This window comes from Eretmochelys imbricata, chromosome 3, assembly GCF_965152235.1.
Source record: "Eretmochelys imbricata isolate rEreImb1 chromosome 3, rEreImb1.hap1, whole genome shotgun sequence".
In the NCBI taxonomy this organism is placed as follows: domain Eukaryota; kingdom Metazoa; phylum Chordata; order Testudines; family Cheloniidae; genus Eretmochelys; species Eretmochelys imbricata.
This window is the reverse complement of record NC_135574.1, coordinates 172971991-172995758: the sequence shown is the minus strand read 5'-3', so window position 1 is coordinate 172995758 and position 23768 is coordinate 172971991. Positions and strand designations below refer to the sequence as shown.

The following is a 23768-nucleotide window of genomic DNA, read 5'->3' as shown; positions in this document are numbered from 1 at the left end:
CACAGATATATATGCACTTACCAGATTTGCAAATGCAGCTCCATAGTTTCAGATGCAGCTGACTGCACAAGCAGATACATATTCTGATGCAAAACTCTGAAGTCGTTTTTTGAAAATTTGGCCCTTAAAAACAGTTTAAAAAATTATAACCATTTCTGTACCTAACGATTGATATAAAAATAAACATTTAAGTCAAAGTCTTGTCTTCATCTAATTTCTTAATATTCTGTAGAACTTCTAAATTATACATTATGCTTGAATAAAAATAAACGAATTACACAAAGTATAATACTGAAAAAGCACTCTATCACATTAATTGTTGACATGTGATTTGTAAGTATAAAGAGGAGACATTTTTCCTGCAGCTGCACTGATTTGTTTCCCCCCTTTGGCAAAGAAGCAACTCATAGAAAGTTCATGAGCTTACTTGCAATTTTCCACCCCAGGTTCACTGTCCTGTGGGGTTCTGAGCATAGCTATTAGGCTTGCAAATGAATCTTGTAGTGGGGAGAAAACAAACCTTGGAAATTGCACAACTGGAAATTCAATCTTTTGTAAGGCCAGTAAGGAGCAGAGGTGCTGAAATGACAACAGGGAAATGGACTAAGTCCCAAAGTAACCTCATTTAAAAGAGCCTAATATATATATATATACACACCACTGTGAATAGCATGGTAAGTGTTTAACAGGATGAGCAGAAAGCCTGATGGTATTTATCTCTACTTCCCACACAAGTATCCATTTTCTAGATCTATAACTTTTGCTCATTCATCTGTCCAGAAGGGAGGCAAGGCAATTTGATCAAAAGTTGAGATTTACACCCAGTCTTCAGTTACTTATAGGCCAGTGTATGAACAATGAAGACCAATTTAGTAAACATAAATTAATGTGAATAACGTGTTCATGAATTTCAATAAACCCTGATCTAGATTGGGCCTCTAGGTGCTACTATAATACAAATAATAAAGAATAATAAAAAAATGTCTGGCTGCATGTATTTAGTTTATTGTTATATGTACATAAGAACAGCCATATTAGGTCAGACCAATGGTCTATCTAGCCTAGTATGCTGTCTTTTGACAGTGGCCAATGCCAGGTGCTTCAGAGAAATGAACAGAACAAGTAACCATCAAGCGATCCATCCCCTGTCACCCATTCCCAGCTTCTAGCAAACAGAGGCTAAGGACACCCATCCCTGCCCATCGCCATTGATGGACCTATCCTCCATGAATTTATCTAGTTCTTTTTTTAGTCTTGGCCTTCATAACATCCTCTGGCAAAGAGTTCCACAGGTTGACTGTGTGCTGTGTGAAGAAATACTTCCTTTTGTTTGTTTTAAACCCAATGCCTATTAATTTACTTGGTGACTCCTAGTTCTTGTGTTATAGGAAGAAATAAATAACACTTCCTTATTTACTTTCTCCACACCAGTCATGATTGTATAGACCTCTATTATATCCCCTCTTAATGGTATCTTTTCCAAGCTGAACAGTCCCAGTCTTATTAATGTATCCTCATATGGAAGCTGTTCCATACCCCTAATCATTTCTGTCGTCCTTTTCTGTATTTTTTCCAATTCCAATATATCTTTTTTGAGTTGGGGTGACCACAACTGCATGCAGTATTCAAGATGTGGGCATACCGTGTTTTATATAAAGGCAATATGGTATTTTCTGTCTTATTAGCTATCCCTTTCCTAATGATTCCCCCAACATTTTGTTAGCTTTTTTGACTGCCACTGCACATTGAGTGAATGTTTTCAGAGAACTATCCATGATGACTCCAAGGTCTCTTTCTTGAGTGATAGCAGCTAATTTAGACCTCATCATTTTATATGTATAGTATTGTTTTACATGTATATGTACAAATCAATTATCCAATTAAAAAATTTACTACACTAGGCCATAATTTGGAGTTGTGATACTTTGAAGAACACTGAGTCTATAACTTATGAATATCTTACTTTCATCTATATATGTATTTTTAATTTATAGAAGATAAATACTTATTAATAATCTTCATCTTATTTTTTAACCATCACTTGTAAGTGAGCACCATAGGATGGAAATTACTATAGAATGTTCTGAACTGTGTGCTGGTTAGGTAAAGTATATAATATTGCCAGATTATTTTTGTATTAAATCACAAATACATGTATCCTGTTAAATTGTAAGGTGTGTAGTTATATAAATACACACACAGAGTATTTCTTGTACATGCAGACTGTGGTATACAAAGAAGATGGCCACGCTGTTTGAATCTATCCATTTCATTCAAATACTGTTACACTAAAGCTTTGTTGTCCAGCATGCTGGGGGAATGTGGGGTGCTGGTAAGTGAAAAATTCCAGTTAACTAAGAGGGATGGAGTTTGGATGCAGGAGAGGGCTCAGGGCTGGGGGTTGGGATGCGGGGGTGTGTGGGCCGGGCACAAACTCTGGGACGGAGTTTGGGTGTAGGAGAAACTCAGGGCAGGGGGTTGGGGCGCAGGGTGCTGGATCCGGGCGCCGCTCACCTTGGGCAGCTCTCCCCAAGCAGCGACATGTCCGTCCGCAGGCGCCGCCCCCGCAGCTCTCATTGTTTAAAAATTAGATCAACCTAGCTACATTACTCAGGGTTGTGAAAAACTGTCAGTGGAAGAATTCTTCCATCAAGATAGCTGCCATCTCTCAGGGAGTTGGAGAGTAACTACATCAACAGAAAAAACCCTTCCCTCAATGTAGGAAGAGACTACACTACAGAGCTACATCGGCACAGCTGCAGCGCTGTGGGTGTACTGCTGGAGTTGCTGTAGTACGGATTTACCCAGAGAGATGCTTTTATTTGCTACTGGAACTGCTTAGGAAATCAACACCTACTGATGAACAGGGTGGCAAATGTGATCATTTAATTCAATAATAGCTGTTCTGTTCATGTTCTTATACTTGCCCATTACCAAGGTGTGTGCGGGAGTGTGTCCTTTTCTCTCCCCTCTATTGAGAGGTCACTTAAATGAGCGGGCAGCAAAAGTACCAAAAAAATAATGTGTGATAGATGGAAATCTTTCTGATTTATACTGCAGATATGTCCTCTCCAGAGTCCTCCATTTCAGAAATTAGTAGGGAAGCCAATAGAGAATCAGAAGAAAATTGAGAGTACTGTACCATTATTTATATTACTGTGGCACCCAGAGGCCAAAACACACTGTACAAATATGTAGTGAGATCAGTCCTTTCCCCAAAGAGCTTACATTCTAAACAGAAAAGACTGACAGAGGGTGGGAAGGGAAAACTAGCTCTGGCTCAAGGACTTCACTAGCTGAGTTGAGAAAGATTCTTTAGTACTCTCTTTGCTAGAACTGATCACTTCCATTCTCCGACATCCCAGCTCTCACTCATTCACTAAAATCCGGCTAGCCAGCAAGTCCAAAATCAAACACCTGTTCCAAAATTCACACTTGTATTTGTGTCAATGAAGACCCATCTGCAGAGTACATTAAATGCCAGCTGTGTTACTCATGATACGTTTGGGAAGGGGAGTCCTTTAAAGAGAGAGATGCTGCAAACCAATTAAAGAAATCTAGTTTTCTTTTGTTTTGCTCTCCTTTAAATCTCTTCTATGGTCCTCATTTTTGTGTGGCATGGATGGGCAATAAAGGCTGATGAAACCTTATAACGTGCCACCGCAGGCCCTCATTTTTGAATAATTAACTTGGCACCATACCAGTGCTTAAGAGCCTTAGTGGTCTTGAGGCCTAAATAAAAGGCCAGGAAATGGCAATAATAGCCAAAATGGAAATGGCAATAATAGCCAAAATGTTTGTGGTTTTGTTTTTGTCTGTGTTAATACTCCCACCTCCTTTCTCTTTCCTTCCCCCATGCTGTTTAGGTTACATTTCTTTTGGTCATGGGAAAGAAGATTATGACTGAGCTGGGAACTGAAGGGAATACAGTAAAGTACTCTAAAAGGGAAGGGGGAATATTTATGTCCCTGCTGGTTAAAGCAAGCAGCAATTGACCAAACATGCTTGTCATCTATACTCAGCTGTTACAGGATGGGTGAAAGGCCCTCTGTTGCCTCATTGCATTTCCCACATGACATTCCCTTTCCTTCACAGATTCCATCCCTTGCCTCAATTATGACTGTCATCTGGTCCCTCAGGCTGCTCTCTGGACTACATCCAATTGATCCACTATTTGTTTTTCTTTTATTTCTGGCTGCTCTGCTGTTGTATTTTTCTTTGCATTATGAATTGCATGGAGGGTTTCACAAAAAAAAATCAACCTAAGCTCAGGAAAATTTAAAATAAAAACCCAGCCATTGCAAACTAGCCATTGCAAATTTTCCAAAATTTCTCAGCTTTACATTTAGTCTACTTTAATGTTATTAAGCATTACATCTCTTTTTTCCCCCAGTAGCGCTGGATGACAGTGACTTTCAACCTCAGTGGCATCTACTGCAAAGAGTAAGTCAGGTAGCAACTGGTTTCAGCTGAAGTCTACAGTGATTCCTGCTGGCATTGCAAAGCTTCCTTTAATTCACATGGGGCTTAAAAAGCACTGAGATGGCAGAGATTGTTGTGGCAGAAACAACTGGAAAATGTCCTGAGATTGAAACACAGACATATTAACATCACCCTTGTGGATGCTAATGACTTGCACTTTGAAATGCCAGAGGCTCATAGTGCCAGCTAAAACAAAGAAAAAACACATTTTTAGTCTCCAAAGACCTTAGATCTTTCCAAACTCTCAGGGCAAATTCAGCCATAATGTATTTTTGCAGTAGAGCAGGGCAGCTCATGCATGCCACTGGGGGAATCATTGCCCAGAGTTGCTGTAGGCAGTGTATTCGGTATAGCTAAATAAAACAGCAGCTGAAAACCTTTGAGAGGTTAAACTAGTAATGATGCATTCTATAATGCAATGCAATCAAATCTAAACAGTTTCAAGGCAGGAAGCTTATCTTACTGACATTAGGCAACCCTCATCTTTCTCACTGTAATGTATTTAAGTGGCCAAATCAACAAAAGGATTTCCAAAGGAGCTTTGCAATTTACATTGACAGATAATTAGAAAAATATTTTTAATCTGTTGATAAATTACTAGTGTCTCATATGGACATTTCCAAAAGAGGAATTAAAAGAAAGAGGCATAGTGGTAGCAGCACATTGGAAGCTTTCTAAAATTGTAAAAGTTTAAAGAGCACAGAAGAGAAACAGGAAGAGGTAAAGGGAGGTAGGAGGGGAAGAAGGAGAAAAGCAGAGAATGTAAAGAAGAGCAGGATAAGAATTGGAAGCAAATTTATGGAGAACAAGGAAAGAGATTGGATTGAGTGGGAATAGAGATTTAGGGGTGGAGAATACATATAGGCCAAATTCATCCCAGGTGCAAAACCCATGAAATTTAAAAGTGATCGACAAAGGTAGAAAAAGTGAGTTTGTTCTCTTTTTTTCTTCTTGATAATGTATAAAAAGAGCCCTACAAGGATTTAAAAAACAAAATTAACATGGCTGCTTGGTTTTTTACATTAAAAATGTAAGTCACACCTACTCTGTCCTTCCTGAAAGACACTATGGATGACTGGAGAACCTGCAGGATTATGATATCAGTTACCATTCAAGTGAAATCTGATTAATTTAGAAAGGGAAAATGATTTATATTCAGACTGTTTAAAACTATTTGGTTGTTGTTAGCATTTATTCAATACGGACGCCTGAGGAATATGTAGGAGAAAAGATTTTACATTTCAGTCATCAATTTCAAGGGATGGGAAAATCTACAATCCATATTTGAGACCTTCACAAGGAGACCCCTACACTTCTGTGAGGAAAGAGGGAAGAAATAGGAAAAACATCTCATGATTTTTCTTTCCAAGTTACATTTAAGGCACATGGCCTTTTGATAGAATGTGTATGCAGTCAAGTGGGAAGAGATGGTAAAAGCAAAGAGGCACAGAAGATAAAAATGGAGCGAGATCTAGAAAAATGTGTTATATAAAGTTTGTCTGTCTGCAAATGTTCATAAATAAAGAAGGTTTTTTAGTAAGAGAAAGAAAGTTACTCAATGAACATCTAGGCTTTTATCCTATAAACATTTACACATATGTTTAACTTTATACACTTGAGTAGTGCTGGTATAGTTAAGCACAAGTGTGTTTGCAGGATAGTCACCAAAATTATCATGAGGCTAGGCAGAAGAAAGAAAAATGCCTTATAAAGTTTATAGACAAAAGTTAGAATGCCCCCCACACACAAAAAAACCCACCCCAAAACTATTGAAGTAACATATTGAACAACATTTTAAAGGGTAAAAAGAAAAAACCACTACTCTTCTTGACATTTATGCAAGTAGCAAACAGACAGACAAGGAGACAGCAGGGCTGCTGAAGGCTGACGTTTGGAAAATAAGTGACAAAGATGACTTTGCTGGGACGATAACTGTAACAGGCTGGCTGGGTGGTTCTGCTGATCTATCCCATGAGTGGTACTGGAACCCAACTGGGAAATCCTAATTTATTCCTGTTGATTCAGTGTGAGAGTTGTAGCTTAACTCCACCCTGCATGTAAAAGGAGTGGAAACGTCCCTCTAGGCAGAAGGAAGTAGTTACTCTTAAGGGAAGGATAATTGCTAAGTCAGCAAAGGTGAGTTGAGTTGGAATTTGCTTCATGTACAAATAGGTTGTTAAGTCAAATTCCAGGAAAAGGGTAAGTTCTGACTATACAATGAGTACTATGGTTCAATTAGGATGGAAACACCATGTGTTCACACAAATATAGTTTCTATTTGTCTTCAAATAAGAAATGTACCCTGCTATCCAAGACTGAAATATATCTTTGCTGGAAAAAATGAAATACTATATGATTTTACTATTGAACTGGAGGAAGTATATTAGTTTAGACAACTGTAATTATTAATAACCTGATCCCTGTATTCCTTGCATACCTGAACTCCCACTGACATTACCTTCAAGTCAAAGCAGATCAACGTGGGCCCACAACACAGCACTGGGCTAGCCTGAGCTGCCACCCAAGTTGCTACATCTACACTCCTATTTTTAAAGTGCTGGCTTGAGTAGAGCTAGCCCAAGTCTGTCTACCCATGCTGGGAGACTTGTCTCCAGCTGCAGTGTAGGCATAAAGGCCTGGGCTACACTGGGGGCGGGTGTCAAACTAAGATACGCAACTTCAGCTACGCTCTTTGCGTAGCTGAAGTCGAAGTATCTTAGTTCGACTTACCTGGCTGTCCTCACGGCGGTGAGTCGACCGGGGTGGCTCCCCCATCGACTCCGCTTACTCCTCCTGCTGAGGTGCAGTACAGGCGTCGATTTGGGGATCGATTTATCGCATCTAGAGAAGATGCGAGAAATCGATCCCCAATAGACCGATCTGGTGGGTAGTGGAGATGTGGCCTAAGGGAATAGGCAGTTATTACCCCTTTTCAACCCGCATTCCAGTTGGGAATAGGCACTGATGATGGAGGCTGAAATCTTATTTATTTACAAGGAATGTATGAAGTCCTGCTTCTCCGAATGCAGGAGGAGCCAAAGGCAAAGGGTGTAGGGCCTAGAACCACAAAAGTATTTAGGCTCTTTTCAAGGGAACTTAGGAGCCTAAATATCTTTGTGGATCTGGACTTAGTTTCTTACCTTACAGGCCCAAGCTTCTTTGCAGCCAGCACCCTGACCTAGAACCTCTCTAAATTTCTCTCAGGGTCACGCCCTGTTTACAGACTTTTGCTCTTGCTTTGTCTCTCTCTGCTCTCTGCCATCCCCTCCACTTTCCCAAACAATACTCAGCAAAAATCTCTCATCCACACAGTCCAATGCTCCAGGGCAGGTTCACATAAAATAATCCTTTTGTGTTTGGTGGAGGATTGCAATTAATTTATCCTTACTGTTCATGCCCATCAATCTCAAAGAGGTTTTAAATAGGGCTGTCAATTAATCACAGTTAATTCACCCGATTAGCTCAAAAAAATTAATCGCGATTAATCACATTGTTAAACAATAGAATACCAATTGAAATTTATTAAATATTTTGGATGTTTTTCTACAGTTTCAAATATATTGATATCTATTACAACAAAGAATACAAAGTGTACCGTTTCAGAGGGGTAGCCGTGTTAGTCTGGCAACACAGCGGCAAAGAGTCCTGTGGCACCTTATAGATGAACAGACGTATTGGAGCATGAGCTTCCGTGGATGAATACACACTTCGTTGATTGCATCTTCGTTTTTGCATCCAACGAAGAGGATATTCACCCACGAAAGCTCATGCTCCAATATGTCTGTTAGTCTATAAGGTGCCACAGGACTCTTTGCCGCTTTTAAAGTGTACAGTGATCACTTTATATTATTATTTTTATTACAAATATTTGCACTCTAAAAATGATAAACAAAAGAAATAGTATTTTTCAAGTACTATAGTGCAATCTCTTTATCCTGAGAGTGTAACTTACAAATGCAGATTTTTTTTGTTACATAACTGCTATAAAAAACGAAACAATGTAAAACTTTAGAGCCTACAGTCCATTCAGTCCTACTTCTTGTTCAGCTTATTGCTTAGACAAACAAGTTTTTTTACATTTTCAGGAGATGTTGCTGCCTGCTTCTTATTTACGTCACCTGAAAATGAGAACAGGTGTTCACATTGCACTTTTGTAGCTGGCGTTGCAAGGTATTTACGTGCCAGATATGCTAAGCATTCGTATGCCCCTTCGTGATTTGGCCACCATTCCAGAGGACATGCTTCCATGCTGATGATGCTCGTTAAAAAATAATGTGTTAATTATATTTGTGACTGAACTCCTTGGGGGAGAACTGTATGTCTTCGGCTCTATTTTACCCGCATTCTGCCATATATTTCATGTTACAGCAGTCTCAGATGATGACCCAGCACATATTCGTTTTAAGAACACTTTCACAGCAGATTTGAGAAAACACAAAGAAAATACCAATATCAGATTTCTAAAAATAGCTACAGCACTCCACCCAAGGTTTAAGAATCTGAAGTGCCTTCCAAAATCTGAGAGGGATGAGGTATGGAGCATGCTTTCAGAAATCTTAAAAGAGCAACATTCCGATGCGGAAACTATAGAACCTGAACCACCAAAAGAGAAAATCAACCTTCTGCTGGTGGCATTTGACTCAGATGATGAAAATGAACATGCATTGGTCCACTCTGCTTTGGATAGTTATCGAGCAGAACCCATCATCAGCATGGATGTATATCCTATGGAATGGTGGTTGAAGATGAAGGGACATATGAATCTTTAGCACATCCGGTACATAAATATCTTATAATGCCGGCTACAACAGTGCCATGCGAACACCCGTTCTCACTTTCAGGTGACTTTGTAAACAAGAAGCAGGCGGCATTATCTCCTGTAAATTGTAACCAAATTTGGTTGTCTGAGTGATTGGCTGAAGTAGGACTGAGTGTACTTGTAGGCTCTAAAGTTTTACTCTGTTTTATTTTTCAGTGCAATTATTTTTTGTGCATAATTCTACATTTGTAAGTTCAATTTTCATGATAAAGAGATTGCACAACAGTACTTGTATGAGGTGAATTGAAAAATACTATTTCTTTTTGTGTTCACAGCAAATATTTGTAATATAAAATGAATATAAAGTGAGAGAGATATACTTTGTATGCTGTGTTGTAATTGAAATAAATATATTTGAAAATGTAGAAAACATCTAAAAATATTTAAATAAATGGTATTCTCTTATTGTATAATAGGGCAATTAATCATTCGATTAATTGCAATTAATTTTTTTAATTGCTTGACAACCCTACTTATTTTTAAAAGAGAGCATCCCACAAGGTTTTATTCAGTGTACAAAATAATAATATTTTGTAGTGCATCATATAATCCTTTGTTTGATTTACTGCTGAAATATGGGATTTGAATAGGCACCAAATAAGCAGCATTTTCTTTGATGCCTCATATCCCTGATCAAGTCACATTTTATCCCATATTTCAGCAATAATAAAGGATCATACATAGTATGTGATACTTGTTACAAGGTATAAGATTAATGCACGAATTATTAAAAATACCATCTATCTTTGTGCTTATTTCTGATTTTGATTAACCTATTTTTTAAAGCCATGGCCTAATGATAAAAACAAATTAAGTATACCCTTGAGTCTTTGCTTGGCATAAAATACCGTATTGAAATACCTTTGTAGTAATTTATTCAGCAATTTGAAAAACAGCTATGTTCGTTGTTCCACTATTAAAACAAAAACAACATTTTCCCTCTCTGCTTTCCTAGGATAACTTGAGAAGGGCATTGGAAATCAAATTATGTTTGGCTGCTATTTTATCTTGATTTATCCGGACCCAATCTGCCCTATGGGAAGCACTTAAACATCACAGCCTTCACACATTACAGCACTGGGAAAATACCAACAACACAACCCATGTTTCTGGAACAGGTGATTCTCTCGAGTCAGCTGACACCCACTCTTGTCGTTCACTAGAAAGCTAGTGATTGTGAGCTTATGAAAGAATGGTTTGATAGGTCACTGCAGTGTTTAAGAATCACCTGTCTTACAATAAATTCATGCTTAACAGGTAATAAGAATCTAAGGGATACACAGAAACCAAGAGAGAGCCTGATCTGCTTGTTTAGAGAGTCTGGAATTCCACACATCAGTTAAACTCGATGTAAAAAATACAATCACAGATGTTGTGAGACTGATTCATTAGACGTGCTTTTTTGAGAAGACACATACACAGCCTGATTTAAAATTAAACATGAAAATCAAAGCTTAAAAAAAATCACGGCTCTGACAAACTGAGAAAGGCCAGGAAACTGAAAGTTAAGGCTGACACTCTGCCCCTAAATTATATTGTTGTGTGTGTGGTTTGGGGGCAGGGCACAAACAGGAAAGAACCACCCTATTTTTGACATAGCTAGACCCGCTAAATCGACCCCCGGTGGATCAATTGCTGCAGCATCGATCCACGGTAACTATAAACATGCCCAAAGTGTCCAGATGCCTATCTCACGATTAAGTCCCAGTGGGATCCTCAAACTAGGTGGAAATAGGCATTCTCCTGCCTATCTTAACTGAGGGGCCAGATCCAGTAGACTGGAGGAGGATGGGGTGGTAGGTGGTTAAAGTGGAGAATTAGGCACCTACATCCTTTTATGGATCTATGCTTTAGTATCTGTTCTTGACTCCAATGGACTTTAGATCAGGTCTTTACAGAGCATTTATCACTGCAGTATCTGAATGCCTAAAATAAATTTTAGAAGTGAGCTATGTTTGAATCTGTGTAAACTCAACAATTTGAATGACAGCCTTAAATTTGAGGTTCCAAGTTATCTCTAGGTTTGTCTTAAATCCAAACTTTTTAACAGGCCTTTATGGCCACAGAGAAACTCATATTTGGCAGAAAAAATCTGCTGGAGTGCTGACTGAGTGGAGACACATGAACATATTAGAACTGTTGCCCCAGAGCAAATGCAAGTTTGCAAATCAATTTCAGTTATAATTCTTTTTCTTGCTAAACTCACAATTTTCCAATTTTATTTTCCTTTGGGTCTGAAATGTTCTGTGCTTGATCTCAGCCAAAAGGGGAAGGGTGTGTGAAAGCCTGAAGGAAATCTATTACCTGTTTAATTACAGATGGCTGAGAAAAAAGTTTTGAAACTGGTAAAACTATATCATCTTACTATTGCTAGACAAATTGTTGAACTTTGAAACATGGCACTCCTCATAGGAGAGCATGTCCACAATTAAGTTTGTAAAACAACAGCAGGATAATAGAAAAGTACTGTGATGAGAAATCTCTTCCAAGCATGATCAATAAACATAGCATAAAACTGTTAGGAGAACTGAACAAAGCTCTACCCCTTTTTGAAGTTTTAGCCATTCAGTTTTTGAAAGTGAATTAAGTTCATATTCTGCCCAATTTGGTAGATCAAGGGCTGCTTCTCTCTGAATGACACTGGCACAACTAGTGTAAGGGTAGTTGTAAATGTCTTACTGAAACACACAAAGCATAGTACTCCGAAATTCCACTGCATTATCTTCATAAGCAGGTGGTAACTGTGGATGTGAAAATTGTGGATTATGTGTTTATTGGAAAATGGGAAGTCAACTTTTGGTTTTTGTAATGTTCTGCAAATGACAAGCTTTCACTTAAGAAAAGATTTCCACTTCACTTAAGAAAACTTTGCACTTCGGTTACTATTGACATCAATGAATTGCATGAATGTAAATTTGGCTCTTACTGCCAAGGTAGTGCAAATTGATAGTTACAATTTCAAAAGATCCATTTCTTTCAATATTTCTATTTCAAATTAAAATATTAAATACTTCAGATTATTCTTTATTTAAAAGGAATAGCTTCAAGCCACTGCATGGATGCTGTACAATTACAGACTCGCAGCTGTACAGTAGTTTGCTGGGCAGGCTTAGGGGAGCAGAAGAGAGCTCCGGCCCAGTTACCTGCCAGGCTGTGGCCCCTGCTAAGAAGGGTTAAGAAGGTGCACTGGGCCAAAGGGGAAGTAGCCCAGGGAAGATATGTGGACAAGAGGGGAAAGAAGGAGGGCAGAGGGAGGCTGCTGCTAGAGGGTCCCTGGGTTGGGACCCAGAGTAGTGGGTGGGCCTGGGTGACCCAGTTATGTCTCAAAAAATATTTAAATTTAGACTTTGTGGTTGGCCACTGAGGCAGGTGCTAGCTGAAGGACTGTTGTCCTTTCCTCCTCTCCCCCACCCCGTCCCGGAAGGGGGTGAGAAGGCAGTAGGAGGCACTGCTGGAGGGCAGTGTCCTGAAGAGGACGCTGCCGAGTGGAGAGCAACGTGGGTCCCAAACCAGCAGAGCAGATGACGGGCAAGACACCACGCGCAGAGGGCGCTCAGCAGCTGACAAGAGCTAATTCCCGGAGCAGCCAGCAGGAGGCACCAGCAGTGGTGAGTCATGACCCCGTGACACAGTACAATATATAACTCCTTGAACTTTGATTCACTACAGCTCTAAGAATACTATCCAACAAAAATGGCCACCAAAACGAGTCTTTTATCCAATTGAGAGAAAAGGAAAAATTTCAAATGTGACCCAGTTATGTCTCAAAAAATATTTAAATTTTCATTCTTTTCTGAAAAGTAACTGTGTAAAAATGGAGATTTCTTAGGCATATAGTCCACTCCCAGTGGGCATCCAGAGTCTATCTGCTTTCTTAGTCACAAAAAATCAGTTTACAGTAGTGTGGTTTTTTTATTCCTGTTAGCCCTGCAAAGATAACATAGCTAAGAAAGGTGGATTTTACTGCATTTTCAATGGAATTGTTCACTAAATTACGATCAGCAAACCCACTGAAGTCACAAAGGTGCTCACAGGTGTACCTGAAGCTATAATCTGAAGATCTGGGGGTTGAACAAGTGTAACTGAGAGCCTAAATTGCGACTCCACAACCCTTATTGCTGGTGGTGATATATGAGAAAGAAGGAACACAACTTCTTTCATTAGCAGCCAAATTATGGTTACAGGGCTGGCAGCCAGAAAGCAAAAACAAAAACATGTATTTATGTTATGGAAATCTCAGAGAACCTCAAGTGGCTTTTTCAGCTTAAAAACTGCACTTGCACACTGGATATTGTTCACCTTTATGCCCTCCCTGGGGTTTGCCTTTTCTGTTGAACTTAACCAAGAAGAAACCTAGAACTTTGCCTAAGTTTTCTCCCACAGTTAGCTGTTCCTGTGTTTTTTGCTAAGTCTCTTTCTGGTACCATTTGTCTGACTGTATCTCTGTACAAGAACCTAGAATACAGCAAGACAATGCAACATTGCCAAACCCAAAGCATTCAAAAATCAGCATTAACATCCTGAAACCTTCAAAATCAATAATACATTTGTAGGGTTTTTCCTTTAGCGTTGGGAGATGGTTTGAGCCTTTAGCAGGAAGCTATGCTTCCACAGTGTGAGAGCATCTCAGGTTCAAAATTCAACCTTAAAGGTGCATGAAAAGGTTTTGGACCTTTTTACTCCTTCCTTGGAAGGGGATTCCTCTTTTTTTTTTTCCCTTATGCCTGGGATGAGGAGTTGCCATTTTGTCCTTGTCCATTCCCCTCTTTTTACACCCCCATTTGGTCTCCTCCTCACAGTCCCCTTAGTCACCTCTGATCCCACACATTTCCTCTTTTGTGCCCTACATTCTTCTGCCTTTCTCCTTGGGCCTTCCGCTACACCTCTTCAGTCTCTCATTTGCTCCGTACCTTGCACTGTCTCAGCAAAGCATCCTACCTAACCCACTAAACTCACCTTCCCAGAGGGAACCTGGGTTCAGTCTCATTGAATACAAGGGGAACTGGAGGGTATTGTGGGGAAAACTGTCTTCAATGCTGGGGGGAGGGGGATATCACAAGGGGTCACAGACCCACCCAAAAAAATAAACCAAACTGGGTTGCTTAGGGGCACCCTTTAGGTATCATCTTACCAAAGCTACTGCTCCACATCCCAGTTTCCACTCCAGCATGGGACTGGCCTGGTCACCTCAACATCATACACATAGAGGAGGAACTGTACCACTATCCAACCCCACCCATCTCTCTGTGCTGCCTCCCTGCCCACAGCCCGAGGGAGGGCTGCAAGCCCAGTCAGAATCTGATTGACTAGCTATTTGGGAGCAGGCTAGACTGGGCTCAAATTGTAGGGGTTTTAGTCCTGGGGAAGGGTTAGTGGGCTGACAAGGGTGTGTCCCTAAGGCCAGGGAGAAGCTCCCACCTCTGTCAGACAAGAGCAGGAGCAAGGAAGATCAGTGTTTAACATAGGAGTTCTCACGACAAAATTGTTGGTGGCCTCAGAGTGTGGCCACCATGAACTCTTGCTCGTGGACGCTCTGACAAATTTTCCTAAAGTACTTAATTAACTTTAGGAAAAACAAATACATATGCACATGTCCAAATCACTGTAGTGTATTTATGTAGGGTTGGTGGGGGAGAGAGTCTCAATAATAAAAGTAATGTACAGCTGTATTTTGGTGCCCCTGGCCCTCGCTGCCTCCCTCTGCCCTCCCCCCCTATTGCCTGTAGTCCCTGTTGCCCCTTGCTGCCTTCCCCGCCCCCCCTGCTGCCTCTCTGGGCTGCACATCATCTCCTGAGCCCTGCTCCTTCCCCCCCCACAAGCTCTCTTCTGCAGCCTCACACCCCAGGTTCACCCTGCTCGTTGCCTCTTGACCACAGTGCCTGGTAAGGCCAGTCCAGCTGAAGCCCTGCCTCCCTGGGATGAAGCCAACAGCTGGAGCCCATGGCTGGAGCCAGGGGTGGAGGGCCTGAAGCCCAGAGCCCCGTAGCTGAAGCTGGAGGGGGTGGGCGGCTGAAGCCCATGGCTGGACCCATATGGCTGAAGTGGAGCAGGGAGAGGGTGAGCCTATAGTTGAAGCTGGGGTGGGTGGGTGAGGGGGGCATGTGAAGCCCACCATCGGAGCCTCTGGCTGAACCAGGTAAGGGGGGGCTGAAGCTCACCCCCAGAGCCCTGCAGCTGACAAGGGGGTGGGAGGAGCTGAAACCAGCCTCCAGAGCCTCCAGCTCAATCAGGGGATGGGGCTGAAGCCCACCCCTAGAACCCTGCAGCTGAAGATTGGGGTTGGGGGCTGAAGCCCTCCCCCGGAGTCCTTTGGGTGCTCTAGGGAGGGGCAGCTTCTTTGCCCCTTTCCCTATCTTTCCCCAGGAGACTTGTCGTGGCTGCAGGAAAACCCCTAGTAGCCTCATGCGGACGCAGTGGCCGCATTTGAGAAATGCTGACTTAAAGCATATGGGATTGAAGATCTGACAGAAAAATTCTAAGATTGGTGTCAGAGCACAACTGATGTGGGGAATAGGATTTTTGGGTGTAGAATTAATTGCTGGCAAGCAGATGTAGGGGTAATGAACTTCTTTCAGGCTACCTGAAGCAGCTACAGCCTGTGGAGAAACATTGGCCATCTTGCCAGGCTTCAGATACAGTGAAATAGTGGGAGATGATGGCCATTTGGGATTCAGGAAACTTTGCAAGAAGGCAGGAAAGGGGGAATTGCAATATGGCTAACTGAAAGCATTAGACAGACTGTAAAACCATGATTTTATCTTAAGTAAATCACTGTTAAAACAATGAATTTTGGCAGGTTTTTATTGCATTTTTTTTGTTTTTGGCCTTATAGTTTATGAGTCTTTAGGGGACAGATTAGGTTTTCAAGCTTTTCTCTGCAAATAAACGGGCTAGAAACTTTAAAACATTAAAAAAAAAGTCTGAGATTGTCACATTCACATGACTCTAGGAGCTTTGGATCATCAGATATCAAAAGATTCATTATAAAATTCTGAGATTTGGCAACAACACCCTGCTATGAGTCCTTTAAGGCTAAATGCTTTTGTCACAATAAAACCCACAGGGTGGAGAAGGGGGTGTTAAAAGTGGACAAAACTCAGCAAATGAAAATTTGCAGAGTTAGGGTCAGATTCCCTCTTCTGAGAATAAGGGGGAGTAGGATTGCATATCTATGTGGGAAGACATCTGCACCAATTTTAATTCCTGATCTTCACTATCCTTAGCAGCACATATCCCTCATGAGCTTTGTTACCACTGGCCCTCTTACCACTGAGCTTCGTCCTAATCCTAGCAGGGTCAAGGTAAGGAGCAAAAAGGTTAATGCTGTAGAAGTACTTCTGCCAAAGGAATTTCTTTCAGTTTTGGAGGGGAATAAGTAATGTAATGTGGCACTTCCTAGCTGCCCTCTCATGTCCTCTGCAGACTCATTGAACCACACATCTTTCATGACATTGCATACTTGAACTCCTTAAGTGAAGCATGTAGCACAGCTGTTCCACTTCCTGTTGGTTTTGGGGGGGTTATGACTTATCTTCTATTCATTGGCTCCACAACTTTTCCAGTGTTTGGTTTGTGGGGGGAGGGGAGAGATTTAAAGTTGAACTTCACATTTGGAATTTTCAGGCTCTCCAGAGGTTAGGGGTTTTGTTTTTTAGTTAAGTCTCTCCAAAAGTTCTGTTACATCTGCTGAACTCAAATTCTAGCTTTGGAAGTTTCCATGTCATAAATTTAGTTTAGGTTTTAAAGAATTTATTAATAATGTCTTGTCGATAAGACTCCCTGTGGAATTTCCAGCGACTCCAGCAGAGCTTGCAAAACCACATAAAATTGGGGGGTGTGTGTGTGTGTGTCTGTGTGTGTGTACGTATGTACGTACATACAGCTCTTTCGGTCCCCCTTATGTGGGTCTCACAGTTCTGATCCATTTACCCCCAGTGCTGCTCCTCAGAGGCCCTGCTAAATCAGAGAAACATGGGTGGTTTTTTTAGGCTAAATCCCCGGAAGGGTGTTACAAATCTAGCTGGCAGTGAAGAGGCAATCAAGTGCAGCTAAACTTAGTCTGGCTAAGAACATAAGGTGGTTTGGGCCCTCTTCAGGTGAGGGAGAAACAGGGGTTGGATTTTCTTTTGCTTACGAAGGGTCCTTCTATGATTCTTCTCTCTAGCTACCTTTGCCATGCCAGAATCCTGTTTCTCCAGACTGCTTCCTTTCTCCCAGTCTCTTGTGTGCACTCCTGGGGGAATTCTGCAACAAAAAATTAAGAATTCTGTGCACAACATTTTAAAATTCTGCATATTTTATTTGTCAAAATAACACCATATAATCACACCAGTTTCCATTATTTTTGGTCATTTATTTCAAAATACCTGTCAGCGAGTATGTCTGTAACAATACAGACAACAAAAGATTCAGGAAATTTTTTTTGACAAATAGATTCCTTACTAGACATATTAATACAGAACTCAAGAGTAATAATTCATTTAAACTACAATACAGAACAATATTTCCCACACTCCTCAGAGGCGGTGCAAAGGCTTGGGGGAGCCAAGGGTAATGGAGGAGCTGAGGGAGAGGGAAGTAAATTGCTGGGAAGGAGCCTGCGTGTGAACGTGGAGGCTTGTTGGGTATGGGTGGAAAAAGTATGGAACAGGCTTTTTTGGGGGTGGGGAGGGATTGTAAGGGAGCTTCCCCCATGCAGACCCTGGCTGACCCCTAGCATGTCCCATTCAGGCACATCTGCCCCTTTCCCCATGTGTCCTTGTTCCCCTGTCCACTTGTTCCTCTACCCCCACTCAGGCACTGCCTCCCCTGGCCATATGTGGCTCTGTATCTAAGTTCCCTGTAAGCTGCATGGCTGGGCGGCTGCCAAGCAGGCTATCAAGTGCCTTGCAGTTCAGGTGTCCCTCCCTCCGCCCCACTGCCATGCTGCTCCTGCCCTCTGTCTTGGAGCTGCTCCTTGGAGCCTCCTGGTTGCTGTGCAGAGATTTGGGGGTGGGGGGCAGGGGAAGTGGTGTTGATGTCCGGGTATCCTCCCCTGCCCCTGTACTTCATCTCCACAGAGCAGTGGAGACGGGACAGGACAGGGCTCAGGACAGAGCTGCTGCTATGTCTGAACTTGCTGATCTACTTAAAAGGGCAGCACACTTAAAGTGACGTCAGCGTACTTAAAGGGGCAATGCACATCTGTCTGTCACACATACACACAAGCTCTGTCTTTCACACTCACCTCCGAACACGTACTTACGTTGTTGTTACTACTTCACACTTCTTTCAAAGTGTGTTTTAGTTTTTTGACTAGTCTATGCATTTCATAATTTTTATTTCTCTTACTTTTAAATTTAATTCTTTGAGTAGTGAGTTCTAAAATGCATAACCTGTCCTGGCTAGAGTAATTATCCATATGGTAACTTTTAAAAAATATATTTTATCTAGGTTTTTGGTTTCTACTGGTGGTGCATATCCGCACATTACCTCAATATGGTGCACATAACAAAATTCATTCCACACATGGATGGAAAAAATTTAGAGGGAACACTTCTCTGTACCCGCTCCCTCTGTCCCCATGTGTCTGTGCCCCCATCCAGCCACCCCCTGTCCCTATGTAGCTCTGTAACCCCTCCCCCATCAACATGTAGCCCTGCACCTCCCTCTCCCCTGTGGTCCTGTGCCTCCACTCCCATTCGGCCCCTGCCCCAGGATGTCACTGGGGAACTTGTAGTAGAGAGTCTCAAATTTACAACATATTTCAGTGACAAGCATACAGCAAAATCTCGTAACTTCATACACACTAACAATCTACATATTTGAACAGAACAATAAATTTCAGCAGATCATGACTTTTAATACTTTACATGGCATGCTTTGTATGAAATATAACTATGACAGGGGTGAATATGGGGGTTCCAGGGTGCTGCTTTGAGGTACAGAGTGCCACAGGTGCTTAGGCTCCCTATGTAATGAATGGGGAGAGATGGGTGCCTGAGAATGGGATCCACAAAAGCCAGCATGCTAGGTGGGAAGATGCTTAAGCTAGTCAGTGGGAGATTCTGATCAGAGTATGTCTACACAGGGACAAAAGCCACTGGACTGGGTCAGCTGCAGGGATAAAAATCGCTGAGGCTGGAGCCTGAGCATCTACACTGAAATTTTTCAGTCCTGGAATCTGAGCCATGTGAGCCTAAGTCAGCTGACCCAGGCCAGCTGTGGGTTTTTATCCCGTGTAGTAGGGTTGCCAACTGTCTAATCGCACAAACCCAAACACCCTTGCCCCACCCCTTCTCCGAGGCACTGCCCCCACAGCTCCCATTGGCTGCAGTTCCTGGCGAATGGGAGCTGTGGAGTCAGCCATCAGTGTGCACAAACTCCCTGCGCCTAGGAGCCAGAAGGACATGCCGGTCACTTCCAGGAGCCGTGTGGAGCCAGGGCAGGTAGGGAGCCTCCCTCAGCCGCACTGCGCCGCTGGATGGACTTTTAGCAGCCTATTAAAATCTCCCAGATGGCTTTCAATAGCCACCCGGAGATTGATTCCGATTCCAGAAGACTCCCAGTCAATCCAGGAGCATTGGCAACCCTAAATTGGTCCCAAGCTCTGGCCTCTCTCAGAGGAGTTAGGCACGTAAGCTCAGGATGCAGGGAGGCACTGTTCTTTGCTTGTGATTTATTGCAGCTGTAAGGTGACTAAACTATTTGTGCAGCAGGTGCTGATGCCTCCCTTATATCTTTTAGTCCAGTGGTTAGAGCACTGACCTGGGATGGGGAGACCCAGCTTCAGTCCTCCTCTCTGCCTCACTGAAAAGATTTGAATGAGGATCTTGCACTTAAGAGAAAAATACCCTAACCACTGGGCAATGGATATTCTGACGTGAGATTCTCTCAAGTTGAAGCTATTCGACTTTGGATAACTTATTGTAGCGCAGCAGCGCCACTATAGTTAAGGCTGTACTTAAAAGTAGACCTTTCTACGTCTTCTACAATTGATATACTTAGTCTCATTTTGTTGAAATTTGATGTGCCTTAGAAGGGTGAAGGATATGGGTTAGTGACCCAGATCCGGAGTCCTTTGAAGGGTTCTGGACATATGAACCCTGAAGAGAGTCCTTTTTTAAAAAAGTTTCCAGGTGGGGTTTTTTTTTTGGTTGGTTTTTGCTTGTTTCGAGTTTTTTGCACGGAGACAGAGATTAAACTATTGACGTCATGGGGGTCAAAATGGTCTCAGTCTATCAAGTTTTACCCAAGGTAGCGCATGGCACCTGCTTAATCTTTGGGGGACCCAAACTGAGAACAGTATTTAAGAAAATGTACATTTTTACACTGTACATGCACCATTACAGAAAAATGCCAGAGTATCCCAACCCCCCTGCACCCCACAACTCTGCCAGTGTATCCCGACCCTCCTGCATCCTCCAAAGTCTTTGTGGGGCAAGTAGATATGTGAATCCTTCCTGGGAAGGGAGACCCATTAGAGGCTGGAGGAGTAGAGGGAGAGGGTTTGGGGCTTCAGTGAGTGGAGGGGTGGATGGGAAGGGTAAATAGGGATGGGCAGTAGGGGATGTCAGGCAGCTTGAGGGCTCGGGTGTGGGAGGTTTGGGGGGTAGGGAGACTGGGGGTGAGTAGAAGAGAACTAGGGAGGGGCATGTTAACCCCACATTCTTCCCTCCTATATGTGTATGCCTAGAGCTTGGGCACTATAGCTCCTTTTGGGAGGGGGTTTGAACCACCCTAACCACCCTCTGATATGAGCTAGGCTATGGGGGGGCCTTACTCCTCTGGGGGTGTCCGAGCTCATCTCACTACCCCATGATCAGGGAAGCCAGGGCCATCTGCAAACATTGGACCTTCTCCTACTCAAGTGAGCCAAGCTTGCCCTTTTGGGAGGGGTCTGAGACTCCCTTCTTTCCCCCCACGTGAGCCTGGATCTGGGGAAGTCCTGTCCCTTTGGGTGGGGAGCTGATAATGGTATACTTTATGCATATCACAGGCTCTAAAGCACTCAGGAGGGGGATGGGAACATGTCGCAGAGCAATTATTTCTCACTGCATTCATCTCCATGGAGTGACATTCAGTGTTGATAAATGCAACACTGGAAAACATAAGACAGGTGTTTCCAAAGACAGGTAGCACATAAGGTACTGGCACTGTCATTTCAAACCTGACTCCTGAGGGAAAAGAAATGTGCACTGCCAGGGTTGCCAACATGTAGGCTTCTGGGCAATTCCTAGATTGTGAAGTTGCAGAAGTTGTGGCATACTCCTTGCTCTCCCACGACACGGAGATTGCTGTGTCTGGTTCGAGATGTTAAGTGTAGGACATAGTGTATATAGCTGCCTAAATGACTACTCACATCACATCTTTTCCTGTTAAAAGTACTAGGAAATTCAATAGCAAAAAAAACTACATTAACACAGAGCTAGGGTTGCTTGGCTGTAGGTCATCCCCTTCCAGAATGCTGAGTTGAGCAAAACTCAAAGTTCAGAACACCAGGGCGTGCAGAGTTAAGGTTGCCCACGCAAACTTAACTGCACTCTTTCAGCAGTGCCCCACTATGCCCCATTAACACACATACCTTTACTCTGCCAACCCCACACTTGCTGAAATGTGCAAGCCTTTCGCCTCCTTTTACAACCCGTTCACTCTCATCTATAGGATTCCATCTAATGGTATTGAATGTCAATGACACTGCTGTCTGGTGGTTAGAGCACCCATGTCTGAGATGGGAGACCCAGGGTCCAGGCCCCCTGTTCTAATCACCACTACATCATTTAACCACAGTGGAACAGGAGAGACTGAGGAAGCCCTACATCAGAATATCCCATAGCCCAGAGGTTAATGCACTCTCAAGTGGTGGGGGGCTCCTGTTCAAATTCTTTCTCCTGCTCTGGCAGAGAAGGGAGAATTGAATCTGGGTCTCCCACATTCCAGGTGCGTGCTCCAACTATTGGGCTAAAAGTTATAAGGTGCAAGGCAGTGGTGGTTCCTCTTACTGCCATTTTGGGTGAAGCAAGGCAAGCACCTAACTCATTCCCACAAGAAAGGCCTTAGTCACCCAAACCACCTGACTCCAGATGGCTGGTTCCCATTTGTGGATTGCTAAGAAGAGAGAGCCACTTATCTTGGTGAGGGGCAGGACTTCGGCCACATCCCTCTTGTCAGCAGCTCCCATTGGCTACCTGAGCTTTTGTGGATTCCATTCTTAGCTGCCTATCGCTCCCTATTCATTGTATAGGGAGTGTAGCTTGACTTTATGGATTGCAGTGTTGTTCCTGTGACTTTCCAGGCACCTAAAAGTTAGGCACTGCGATGCTCAGCATTGCAAGGCTTAAGCCCCTTCATAGATCTCCTCCTAAGATACTTACTCATTTTAAGGGTTGCAGAATCAGGGCCTAATGAACATACAATGTATTAAGGTACTTGTCACTACCCGTGTTTTTATGGCTTGATTTTCAGAAATGCCGAGTACACACAACTCCATTTCAATCAGTGAAGAATGCAGGTGCTCAGTACTTCTGAAAATCATGCCTTTAGTCTCTGAACTAGTGGACTTAAGACTTATTACAGTACAGCACAACAGATAATGGCTGATTGTTAATCAGAACAGACAGGATTGTAATTGACTTGATAAATTCAATCTGCCCCCTGGAGCCGTTATAATAAATGACATATGGTGAAAATAATTATATGTATTTCTATAGAAAATAGTCATTTAAAGTTAGAGGTGTACTTTCTTGTTTAATTTGGCAGTTTATAGTTAAATCTCAGAACTATCTTTAACATGCAAAACTATAATATAGGAAGTGGAATGTACTAGATGCAAGATTATACCATGGAGCAGAAGCCTAGTTACAATCTTTTTCAGCTGTTCTAGGTTTTTGCATGCGTCAGGGGTGGTTTGGTAGGTTATCCTAGATGCTATCAGGTTTTGCTACTGCATCCTGGAATCCCAGATGGTGCCTACTAGTACCACACTGTAGAGTGAAACTCTAATAATCTTCATGTGCTAGGGCTCATCTGCACAGTCAAAACAACTGAAGCCATGTTTACACTATGGGGACCATAGGGGCACAGCTTGTGAGCACCTTAGCTATTGTCGACCTAAGTTTTAAGTGTAGATCAGGCCTGAGTTTAACAATGTCTGTTAATTTGATTTGGCCGTAATAGCATTTAACATACATTAACATGATGCATCTGAAGTGGTGGCTTTTTACCCACAAAAGCTTATGTCTGAATAAATCTGTTAGTCTTTAAGGTGCCACTGAACTCCTTGTTGTTTTTGTGGTTTAGATTGACCCCTTTGTATTATAAACAGGTAAGTGTAAGCTCCTTGGAGCAGAGACTGTGATTTCTTTTTGTTTGTACACCCTCGCACACTTCAGGTGCTACCAAAATAATTAGTCAATACAACTCGTGAAGAGCCAGATCCTGATCTTACACCATTCTTGCAGAAGTGAAACTTTTCTATCGTCTTTGGAGT

The 23768-nt window shown here is 42.4% G+C and overlaps 1 protein-coding gene across 4 annotated transcripts in view; it reads right to left on the bottom strand.

Moving 5' to 3' along the window:
• Positions 1-23768, bottom strand: part of LOC144263144 (uncharacterized) — a 50115-nt gene that overhangs the window by 25005 nt on the left and 1342 nt on the right. For all 4 annotated transcript variants that reach the window (XR_013345737.1, XR_013345738.1, XR_013345739.1 and 1 more), the window contains 2 exons: positions 17470-17545; positions 22-123 (listed from right to left, as the gene is read on the bottom strand). Coding sequence is in view for 1 of the 4 variants with exons in the window: in XM_077813851.1 (XP_077669977.1) it covers positions 22-123; positions 17470-17545 (178 nt within the window). In the remaining 3 variants the exon portion in view is untranslated. The remainder of the gene's footprint in view (positions 1-21; positions 124-17469; positions 17546-23768) is intronic.